At 37.8% G+C, this 12,227-nt stretch overlaps 1 protein-coding gene across 3 annotated transcripts in view; it reads right to left on the bottom strand.

The window, feature by feature from the left end:
* The window catches only part of LOC111150430 (cyclin B3), a 45,718-nt gene extending 33,723 nt beyond the window's left edge, over positions 1-11,995 (bottom strand). For 2 of the 3 annotated variants that reach the window (XM_022507889.1, XM_022507890.1), the window contains exons 1-4: positions 11,957-11,995; positions 11,307-11,438; positions 9,114-9,200; positions 3,768-3,898 (exon numbers count right to left, since the gene is read on the bottom strand). In XM_022507889.1, coding sequence (XP_022363597.1) covers positions 3,768-3,898; positions 9,114-9,200; positions 11,307-11,402 — 314 coding nt within the window. In that variant the 5' untranslated portion in view covers positions 11,403-11,438; positions 11,957-11,995. Of the gene's footprint in view, positions 1-3,767; positions 3,899-9,113; positions 9,201-11,306; positions 11,441-11,956 lie in introns of those variants that run through there. The other variant, XM_022507891.1, reaches the window with a different exon arrangement.
* Positions 11,996-12,227: the final 232 nt, after the last annotated feature.

The raw sequence follows: 12,227 nt of genomic DNA, 5'->3' as shown, positions 1-12,227 counted from the left end.
AACAGCCTTCAGATAACCTAGTTATGATAAAGAATATGCCTTCTAGAGCTAAAATGCCTGGATTCAAATCCTGGCTCCTCCACTTACTGGCTAGGTGACACTGGGCAAGTTAACTGTCTGTGCTTCACTTTTTTCACCTATACAATGGGGATCGTATTACCTCCTTTATAGGGTTATTGTGAAGATTTGATTAATTAATATGCAATAAAAACATGTAAAACAAAGAACAGTTCAAAACTAAATGTATATCAATAAATCAGCTTAGCTAGATAAAATGGACAAATTCCTAAGAAGACACAAACTACCAAAACTGACTTAAAAAGAAAATAGAAAACCTGAGTGGACTTATAACACAAAAATATTGAATTAATATAAAAACTACCCACAGAGAAAAGTCCAGGCCCAGAAGGTTTTGCTGGGGAAGTCTACCAAACATCTAAATCAATACCAGTTCCTCGTAAACCACCCCAAGAAATAGAAGATATAAGAACAGTTATCAACTCATTCTATGAAGCCAATATTACTCTGATACCAAAAACAAAGATATCACAAGAAAATTATAGTCTGGTATCTCTTAAAAATATAGGTACAAAAGTCCTCCACAAAATACTAGCAAATCAAATCCAGCAACACATAAAAGTATTACATACCATGACCAAGTGGGATTTGTCCCAGGAATACAAGATTAATTTAACATCCAAAACTCAATTCATGTATCAAACCATTTAACAAAAGAAATACAAAACTTATATTCTGAAAAGTACAAAAATGTTGCAAGAATTTAAAGGTCTAAATAAATGAAAAGACATCCCATGTTTGTGGGTTGGAGGAGTTAGTATTAAGATGGAAATACTCCCCAGACTGATTTACAGATTCAAGACAACTTCTGTAAACATCCCAGTGGAAACAGACAAGCTGATTCCAAAATTTATAAGGAATTGCAAAGAACCCAGAATAGCCAAAACAGTCTTGAAAAGGAGGAACAAGTTGGAAGAGTCACACTTCCTAATTTCAAAATGCACTACAGAGCAACAACAGTCAAGATATGTGGTACTGGCATAATGGCAGATGTGTAGATCGAAGGAATAAAATTGAGACTTCAGAAATAAACACTTTCATTTATAGTCATTTGATTTTTGACAAGGATGCCAAGATAATTTGGTGGAGAAAGATTAGTCTTTTTAACAAATAGTAAAACAAACAAACAAAAAAAAAAAACATAGTGCTGGGACAACTGGATATCTACATGTAAAACAATGAAGTTAGACCCCTAACACACACTAACAACAAAAATTAACTCAAAAGGAGTCAATAACCTAAAGAGCTAAAACTTTAAAGCTCTGCAAAGAAAATCTTAAATCTTTGTAACCTCTGATTTGGCAATGGTCTTTTATATAGAACACCAAAAGCAAAAGCAAAAGGAACAAAGGAAAAAAATAAATTGGACTTCAACAAAATTAAAAACTTTTGTGCCTCAAAGGGTATCAACAAGAAAATGAAAAGACAACTCACAGAACAGATGAAAATATTTGCAAATTACATATCTGATCGGAGACTTATAGCTAAAAAATATAAAGAACTCTTACAACTTAAAAATTAAAAGCTCAACAACTAGATTTTTTAAATGGGCAAATGATCTGAATAGACATTCCTCCAAAAGGTATGCAAAAGGCAATAAGCACATGAATGATGCTCAATATCATTAGTCATCAGAAAAATGCAAATCTGGGGGCACCTGAGTGGCCCAGTTGGCTAAGCATCTGCCTTCAGCTTGGTCATGATCCCAGGGTCCTGGGATGGAGCCCCACATCAGGCTCCCTACTCAGCTAGAAGCCTACTTCTCCCTCTCCCTCTGCCTGCAACTCCCCCTGCCTATGCTCTCTCTGTCAAATAAATAAACAAAATCTTAAAAAACAAAAGAAAAATGCAAATCTAAAGCAGTGAGATTCCACCTCACACCCATTAGAATGGCCATGATAAAAAAAAAATAGTAAGGGTTGGCAAGGATGTATAAAATTGGAAACCCTCATACAGTGCTAGTAGGAATGTAAAATAGTGCCACCGCTATGGAATACAGTTTGGTAGCTCCTCATTGAGATCAACACAGAATTACCATATGACCCAACAATTACATTCCTAGGTATATACACAAAATTATCGAAAATAGGTGTTCAAAAAAAAACTCGTACACAAATGTTCATAGCCACATCATTCACAATAAGCAAAAGGTCGAAACAATCCAAATGCCCACCAACTGAAGAATGGATAAGGAAAGTAAAGTATATTCACACAATGGGATATTATTGGTCAACAAAAAGTAATGAAGTACTGATACCTGAAACAATGTGAATGAAGCTTGAAAACACTATACTAAATGAAAAAAGCTAGACACATAAGACCACACATTGCATAATTCCATTTATATGAAATGCCCAGAATAGGCAAAGCTATAGAAACAGAAACAAGGTTAGTGATTGCCTAGAGCTGGGAAGGATGGGGGAATTGAGAGGTGGTAGCTAAAGATACTGGCTGAAGGGGTTTTTTGTTGTTGTTTTTTGGGGTTTGTTGTTGTTGGTTTTTTTTTTTTGATTTATGAAAATGTTCTAAAATTCATTGTGGTGATGGCTACATAACTTCAAATATACTGAAAGCTTTCAGTACATTATGTGTGAACTACACACATTAAATGGAAGAATTGTATGGTATGTAAATTATATCTCAATAAAGCTGTTAGCAAAAAAGCTCACTTAGAAAAATGTGTGATTATAGTGAGCTCTCAATAAATGTCAGCCACTAGTTCTAGTGCTATTAATTAAGATCCCTTCCACTGAACCCTAAATGAAGGCAAGAATGTTTATGGTATTTTGTAAGGATTTCCCTGCTAAAGTCAGAATTATAAAAGAAAATCAGAAGAAAATAATTCAGGGAATTAAAGTCAAAATAGACATAGAAATCCCAGGAATTTCATTTCAGCAAAAAACTAAGTAGGGATAAATGCTATCTGGTTTGATTTCTTTTGGCTAGATAATTAGAAAAGTGTCTTGTAGACCTACCATGTTAATTTCCTGGAATTCCCCAACTTTTTCTCTTATTACCCTTTGGAACCCATGCTTAAGCCTATAGCTAATTTATTCTTTTCCTTCCTGAAAGTAATTCCCACCAGAATGAGGACAGGCTATAGAAAGGACTCACTCCACCCTCTAACTCTTCTTCTAATAAAAGTTTTCCTAGAGGTAAATCCTTTTTCTAACCCAAATGAAAATACTCATATCTACTTGCAGAACCTGTGAACAGTTCCCTGCAACATCTGGAAAACATAGGTTTTTGGCCTAGAGAGATAGTAATTTCTCTCCAGTAACAAGGGACAAACCTCTCCCAAAAGCTTCTAATGAGATAAGCAGACTAACAAGCTATCAGCCAGCTGCTGAGTATCCCCTGGAAAATTACCACCACAATCTCAAGCGCAGACTAGCTCAAACAGGGACTGAATTACTAAAAGAGAGAAAAGATGAGCACAAGACCTTTTGGCAAACTTCCCAATGACAACAGCTCCTTCAATATGCACATGCCATGGAAAGAGAGAGAAGAGGCCCATAACACTTCAGCAACCACATCTGGGCTCACCACAGCACCCAAGGGTTAGTGTGGCAATCACCACTATGGCTCACTAAACATGTTCTCAGTGGAGGACAACAGGAGGTCAAAAGATGTCACATACTCTTCTTTACTATCTAAAAATACTGCCATCTGAGTCTCTTCTTACTCACCTTTCCTTATTCATCTCATTGTTTTTGGCCAACCCAAGAGCAGGTGTGTTCCCTTTTATCTTCTTGGAAACATCCTTAACAAACTCCTTATTGGCTTCCTTCTTGAGCTGGGCAGGCTGACTTTGAGAAGCCTGCAAAAAACATGGGAGGCGGGGGAGAAGGAAGCAAGGAAATCTAGAGAACCACAAATTACCTAATAGGTAGCACTTATAGGAAAGTTTTGACCCACATTCCCACCTTGGACACTTCGTTTGGGTGTTCCCAGGAGTAATAACCAAAACATCCCACAACCAGTGTGGCACTGGTGCCAACCAATCAAAATGGAAGCTAGCAATATAGTAGTACTGCTACATATTAGCCAAATAGCAGCCTGAAGTGACTCCAAGATACACAGAATGTAGTTCTGATCTCCATGTCAGGTATATTGGCTGGAAAAGTCCCCAAAAGATGTTTTGTTAATATCACATTCTACTTTGACTCCATGAGACATTTAGAGGGGGGAAAATGTAACATAACTGGCTTTGCTACCTGGGTTTACCAAGATTGACTAGCTTTTCAGGGTAGGCCTCTAAGACAACACTACCTGTGACACATCTATCCCATCATTGAGGGGATTTTTATTTAACATGGGGCTTTGGGGAGCTCCATCATAAACTCTAATCATAACAAATTCTATCAAATAGTAGAAGAGATCATGAGATTTTGAATAATACCAGTAAAAATGGAATATAATTAGGTTCAGTTTGTTTCATTTAAAAGTTATGGCTTTAAAATGAAATAAACTGAACCTAATTATATTCCAAACAAATACCATAATCACACTGAGGGATAAAGAAAAAGAAAACAGAAGAAAAAACAAGAAACAACTAATCCAAGTAAACACAGTTTTTGACTATATACCCTCAACATACACATCCTCAATCAGGATGGGTTTCTGGAGTGGCAGAGAATATTGCAAATAAATGTGGAACTCTTTTTTTTTTAAGAGTTATTTATTTATTTATTTGTCAGAGAGAGCACAAGCAAGGAGAGCTGCAGGCAGAAGGAGAAGCAGGCTCCCCACTGAGCAAGGAGCCGGATGCAGGACTCATCCCACGATCCTGGGATCATGGCCTGAGCCAAAGGCAGACACCTAACTGATGCCACCCAGGTGTCCCAAATTGGAACTCTTTTTAACAGGTTTATTATGATGGTATGGATGAAGTAATTTTGAAATCCTTTTAGTTGTGTTATAGTACTGAGTAAATGTGTTGATGTCCTCATTGTAGAAGAAGGAACATACAAATATGGATTGGGGAATGCCAGGAAAAACCCTGTGTACTGGAATGGGAGCTGTGTAAATTCATGATTTCTTAAATAGGTATATGTATATATACATCTGAATATATGGGTATATGTATAAATGTGTGTGCATCTGTGTATACAGATATATGTATATATATGTTTAAGTACACATATATGTATATGTGTATATAAAGATTTGGTTTAGACAAAATCATAAATGGATGCTAAATCTAGGGGAAATTTTGATGAAGAGCAAATTATTTGCAGGCTCTTAAGAGTGTATCACCACTTATTAGCTGCAAGAGGAAAAAAAATAAACAGTATTATACAGTGAGAACCAGATAATATCCTGACTGGGTGACTAAAATTTAATATCACCAGTGAGAGACAGATGGACATCATGTGCCTCCAGATGTGATATCCTACAAAGGACAGAGTATCACCTATACAGTATCCCAACCAAGAATGTGTAACATCAATCTAGTCACATGGGAACATCAGACAAACACAAAATGAGGAATGTCCTATTTTTTTTTAAGATTTTATTTATTTATTTGACAGACAGAGATCACAAGTAGGCAGAGAGACAGGCAGGGAGAGAGGAGGAAGCAGGCTCGCTGCTGAGCAGAGAGCCCAACGTGGGGCTCGATCCCAGGACCCTGGGATCATGACCTGAGCCGAAGGCAGAGGCTTAACCCACTGAGCCACCCAGGTGCCCCGGAATGTCCTATTTTTAAAAGGGTGTCCAGGGGTGCTTAAGTGGCTGAGTTGGTTAAGCATCTGCCTTCAGCTCAGGCCATGATTTCGGGGTCCTGGGACTGAGACCAAAGTTGGGCTCCCTGCTCAGCAGGGAGTCTGCTTCTCCCTTTCCCTCTGTGCATGCTCTCTCCCTTCCCTCAAATAAATAAGTAAATCTTTAAATATAAATAAAAGGGTGTTTAAAAGGGACTGTATTTTTCAAAAACGGTAATGTCAATGAAAAACAAAGGCTATGGAAACTTTCCAGATTAATAGCAGCTAGAGACTCTGAAAATAATAATATATTATACATTAATTAATTGAATTTAAATTTAAAAAAATACACATTTTTTTAGAAGCAGCTAAAGAAATGAGAAGTAAATGATACTACACTGGATCCTCTACTGGAGGGTAAAAGTACTTACAACATTGACCTTATAAGGTCAACTGAAAAAATTGGACTATGGATAATAGATTACATAAAAATAATGTATCAATGTAAATTTATAAAGTTGTTAACAGTACTGTGGTTATATAACACAATTTCTCAGGGGCACCTGAGTAGCTCAGTCAGTTGGGTGTCTCTTAGTTTCAGCTCAAGTCATGATCTCAGGGTCACAAGATGTGGGCTCCATGCTCAGCAGGGAATCTGCTTGAGATCCCCTCCCTGCCCCTCCTTTTGCTCCTCCCCCTGCTTGCAGTCGCACACACACACTCTCTAAAATAAATAAATAAATTTTTTTTAAAAAGACAATTTCTCTGAGGAAATATGCACTGAAGTACTTAGAGGTAAAAAGCCATGACGTATGTAAGCAAATGGGATAAAATGTTAACTACAGGTTAATCTAGGTGAAGAGTATATGTATATCATTTGTACTACTATTTATTTTTGCAACTTTTTGCAACCTTGAAATTATTTCTAAGTGAAATATTTAAAAATATGTCTTCGTATCATCAGATCATAATAAGCAACTGCAATCCAACAGGGAATTCTTTCTTAGGTCCTCAAGTTATCCACCTCTGCTTCTCAAATAGTTTGGCACTGTTTTCATTTTAACTTCTTACCTGAAGTTTTACAAACTCCCTATATGTGCAACTGAGATTCAGAATTAGAAAAGAATTGCATTCGTGGCAGGAGAGATAAGACCACAACACCCAGGGTGAAATTCTCTACTTGCCATATGTGAAGGTTCAAAGCACTAATAATCTCAGATCTAACTAAACTCAAGGGGAGGGGACCCTAATCTGCATTTCCCTACATCTGTTTGACCAAAAAAATAAGAAAGTTGTGTCCTACTGACACAAAATCATTTAAGTAAATGTGGATATAGACCCTATCTCCTTGTCTACTGGCTTAGGACCAGCTCTTACACATCAAAAGTCTTTCCCATGCTGGAATGATAAAGGCGAGGGAAAGAAAAACACAGATTAATTAAAACAGATCAACTCTTTGGCATGCCAGGACTTTACTGGTGAATGCTGAGGAAAAAAAAAAACCAGATGTGTGAACATGGAGACTTAGTATACTGACAGGAATACAAACAGGAAGAAGCAAATAATCATAGAGGGAATCCCCAAAATTCAGAAAGAAAGGAGCCCACACCTTCAAATAGATGAGCTCAGACATCTGCAGAAATGCCCAGTCCTAGGAAGGGCTTAGGCACATTGTAGTGATGGGACTTTTTCTTGGAAAATACCAAAGACCATTCAAGGTTACCAAAATGAATCTTCAAAACTTGAATGCAAAAGGGAATTGGACTGAGTTTCTGGAAAGCTAGAGGCAGAGCTACTGCTTAGAGATGCCTTGCTTCTCCCACTTCCACCCTGGATACAGATGTGGCCTAACAGATCATTGCATTGAGTTGGAGAACCAGAAGGGCTCTGGATGATATCTGCATGTATTTCCTATTAGCTTGTGTTTGTTCTCTATGAATGGCAATATAAACTTCACGGGAAAAAAAAGGACTGAGACATAGCAAGAAATCATCTCATATGCTGTGAGAACTTGCTTTGCACAATGTCACCACTCTTCCATCAGGGACTCTGGGGGTCAAGGGAAGCCACACCAACATGAGCTGCATCTGCTTCAGATTTGTGTGGCTACCTTATTTCAGCCAAGTTTCTAGATCCATGGTGAAACAAGTCAGGAAACAAATCTAGCGTTACAGGTCTGTGTGGAAACAACCAACCAAGCCACAGTAAATCTGAAATTATTCAGAAAGCTGTAACCCAATCATAAATGTTCTAATCTGTATGGGGAGGAGACTATGTTAGTACAAAGGTGGTCCCATAGCAGCATCTAAAGAGCAGAGATCCAAAGAAGAGAACTTTGCCAATGCTTAGCCAATCCTGCTCAAGGGGGTAAATTATTTTCTAGTAGATAAAAGTATTCTGGTAGCTACAGAAGGACACCCTACCATGGAGGGCAGGAATAGCTCACCGGGGTTCTCTGTATCCTAGATGAAACAGACTTCAAAAACAACATTGGGCAAGTCCTGATCTGTAGACATAATTATGGTATCTACATTACAGAAATAAATGAGGATTGAGGGAGTTGATACAGGAAAAAGTGCTTAGAATAGTGCCAGGCACCTGGTAAACCCTCAGTAGTCATAGTTATTATTTTCTAAAACCAAAGATTACCTTTGGCCCAATTCTACCTTCAATTAGTAACAGTTTAACTATCAGTGCTGGGTTTTGCTGGTATCTTAATAATACCAGAAGGTAGTAAACTCAACAATCCTCTTCAAAATTGAGTTTCTCAAATCTCCACGTTGAAGACTAGATCATGGAACAGTAGTCCTCAATGGTTCTGTACGTCAGGGGGCATTTTTGATTGTCACTGTGAATGGGATGCTGCTGGAATTTAATGCCAGGAGCCAGACATACTGTGGCTGAGGACAGTCCTACATAATAGAAAAACTACTGCACCAAATGCCCATAGTGCTTGAATTGATAAACACTGCCTTGAACTACAATATATCCATCAAGATATTTATCTCCAAGGCCTAGACAGCTAGTTGAGCCATGACTGGACTTAATCTAAGTGCAAGATCCCTTATATTTATATACAATTATATACAATTTTTTATCTGATAATCACTCTGTCTGCTGCTTCCAGAAAGTTCAACAAATTAATCCAGATGGTATGTGCCAGCAGAAGAGCTCCTGCAGCTTCTGAAATTGGATCATTTATTCCAAGTAAAATTGGCTCTCAACATTCTAGAGAGGGTCAGTGTCTGGTAACCCAGAATGATCCCTTAAGGAAGAGGTTATCTCAGCCATATGCAAAACCATAGCAGGGGACTGGACTAGCGTACTCACATTGGTGAGATCTTCAAAAGCTGATCTCTTTTTGCATCGTCTCTTAGGTGAAGATGAAGAAATCTTTGCTTGGTAATTCTCCCCTATCTAAAAAAGTAAAAGAGGTAAATGAGGATATCTAATAATGAACATTTTTCAGGGGCTTTGGGTCATCTTTGGAGCTCAGGGGAAACTCCAGAATCTCCAAGCAACTAGAGATGTATATAATAAACCCCAAAAAACTACCAAAGGAAATTTTGGCACTCACTGCTGCTTAGAGAGTCTCTGAAGGAGGTAATCATTGATCATGGGGACAAAACTAGCATGATGATATTCAGTGTAACCCCTAGAACGAGCAAAATGGCTTGGTAAAGTTTTTCCTCTTAGTTCTCTCATTTTTATGGTTATCCGATCCAAAATTAACAACCACCACCACCATCCTGCCATTTCCAGTCATTCCTTTAATATGGATGCTCTCAAGTAAATCAGTTCAGTAATGTAACAAATATTCAAGTATCTCTTATGTTAAGTATTTAAGATATTCCCAATAAGGACAATAACACACATACCTAGATACTGGTCCAGGATAACCTCTTTACTAGCTGTTGACCTTGGACAAATCGCTTACTCTTTCAGGCCCAATTTGCTTATCAGTAAAATTGAAATGGTAACCTTATTTGAGGATCAAATGAGAGAATATGTGTTTTTTATAGTCTGTATAGAGGTGCTTGGGTGGCCCAAATTTTGTGTTTTGAGAAAGGAGTTTGGTAATCCATATTAACCTCTAATTGTCAGTGTCTATGAAGGAGAGGTAGTGGACGGGAGGAGAGGTGAATATTTTGGAGCAAAGGGGGCTTTCTTTTTGGGTATTGTTCATCTGTGCATGCCTTACCTGACTCCCAAATGAATAAGATCATTTCTACGGGGCTACAGGTTAGGGTAAATCACACTATAGGGCTCTTCTACTAACAGTTTTTCTTTGGTGAAAGCCTCCAAAGTATCAAATTTCTTCTATGAAATGAGAACCCTGCCCTACATAGATCAGAGAGTTGCTATGATGTGAAGCAGAACATTAGGGTCACACCATCTTTTGCTCTGTTTTTCATCTACATCATGAACAGTTAATACGTAACACAGTAAGTGATCAGGAAGTTTAGAGAATTGGATTCATAGTACAATAGACCAATCTAGCATAGCAGAGCAATCCTGAAAGGGCTGAGAAGAATTACTTCTATTTTCTAATTGATTAAGCTAAGAAATCAGTAAATTATTAGTCTTTCCTCTAGTTCATGATAAATAATCCTAGCAGAAATAATTAGCAAAAATAAAATATTTGGTGGTTACACAAATCTCACAAATTAGCCAAGAAATACATTGTCAGTCTGCTATCCAATTCCCACTTAATATTACCAGTAGAAATAATCAGCCCCAAATAAAATTCACAGGTAAATGTGAACTCAATAAAACTTAGATTTATAAAATGTACCCCCAGAAAGCTGGATTTGGAAAAATAACTGCCACAAAACAAAACTTATTATGGCAGAACTCTAATCAGCAAATTCAAGATGGCCAAAAATCTGATCAAATCTTTCTTGCCAAATTTATATATAAAAAAATTTAGCCCCTCCATGAAAATCATTTTAGTAAAACAAAAAATGAAAATGATTAGAAAATGTTTATCTATGCTGAGAGAAAACCAGTCAAGGAAATTAAATTGGCTTAATGATGTTTGCTCCAGGAAATACTCCCTTAATGACAATTCATCAGTCTTAGTAAAACTCTGATTAAAATATGTACGGTGACAAACAAAGTCAGAATGACAGTGTCAAACTATCTACAAGGTCAAAGAATAATACATTTGTTGACCTAATCTTCACAGTCTCCCCAGGATGCACCAAGCAGCCTCCCAGCAAGGTACTTGGAGCATCTCTCAGAAATTAAGAGTATAGACATGATCATTAATGAGAGCTGAGTATTGTTTGCTTTTGAAGGACACCCTTCATTTCAGCTATGCATTTGTGGAAAAGGAGAGTTCACACGTAGAATCCAAGTTCTAATTTGCTAGTCTTCTTAAACTACAAGAGCTACCACTCCTTCCCAATTTCTCAGATTAAACAACACATATTCAGAAAGATTTAGGGGTGAGGATAGGGACTCAACCAAAACAGGAAGAAGCTACTCCAGGCACTATTGGGAGAGACGGCGTGCTCTAACCTTTTCAGACTGGCCATGATCACTGGGCACAATTTTGGTGGCCCGCAATTTCTTAGTCTCAGGGTTGGAGCTTTGGGAAGGTAGTGGCAGTGGCATCTTTCACAGGTTCAGCAGTGTCTCTCCAAGATAGGGCTGCAATCAGAAAGGGACTCTTTAAAACACCATTCACCAGAAATACTGCCGAACTCTCTGAAAACTCCTGAGAATACCCAGTTTCTCTCTAGGATCTCTAGAAGAACATATACTTTGAGTTGAGCAGATCTGTGTTTAAATCTTAGTTCTACCACAATTAACCTTAGGCAAGTGAAAAACTCCCTGGGCTTCAGTTATCTCATCTGTAAAATGGAGAAAAGTATACCTACCTCTGCAGGGCACTGTTCAAATTAAACAAGACACTCTATCTAAAAAGCCCAGCACAGTGCCTGTCACCCTCTGTGGGCACTGGAACTGTGGCCTGCCTCCTAGTTTAGGCCTGGGAACACTGGGAACGCGTCACATGAGTGTTATGCATTAAAAATGATCAAGAACATGCAGATCATATAATATAGAAGACAGCTGGAAGGGTTAATGTTCTTTAAAAGGCATAGGGTCCTGGCACAGCAATTACAATGAAGCTACAGAGAAGTTGCTAGAACACACCATGAACATACACATATGCCTGATAGGTCAGAGTATTCAAAGACGGCATTCAACCAAAAGAAACCGCAATCTGGTTCCAGAGACACCTGGTAGGGAAAAAAAAAATTCAAAAGATGAGATAACAATAGAAGGAATTAACTTATTGAAAATCACTTGACATAAAAATTTAACCGTCATTACAGCCCTTGAGAGAGTCCTATCTTTGTCCCATCTAGGTGGGGGACCTCATTCTACATTCTTTAAGGTTCTTTTTTGTGAGTCCTCAATAGTTTGGATCTACCT

Source organism: Enhydra lutris, unplaced genomic scaffold (assembly GCF_002288905.1).
Source record: "Enhydra lutris kenyoni isolate GAN:26980312 unplaced genomic scaffold, ASM228890v2 scaffoldscaffold23, whole genome shotgun sequence".
Classification (NCBI taxonomy): domain Eukaryota; kingdom Metazoa; phylum Chordata; class Mammalia; order Carnivora; family Mustelidae; genus Enhydra; species Enhydra lutris.
This window is presented reverse-complemented; position numbering and strand designations above follow the sequence as displayed.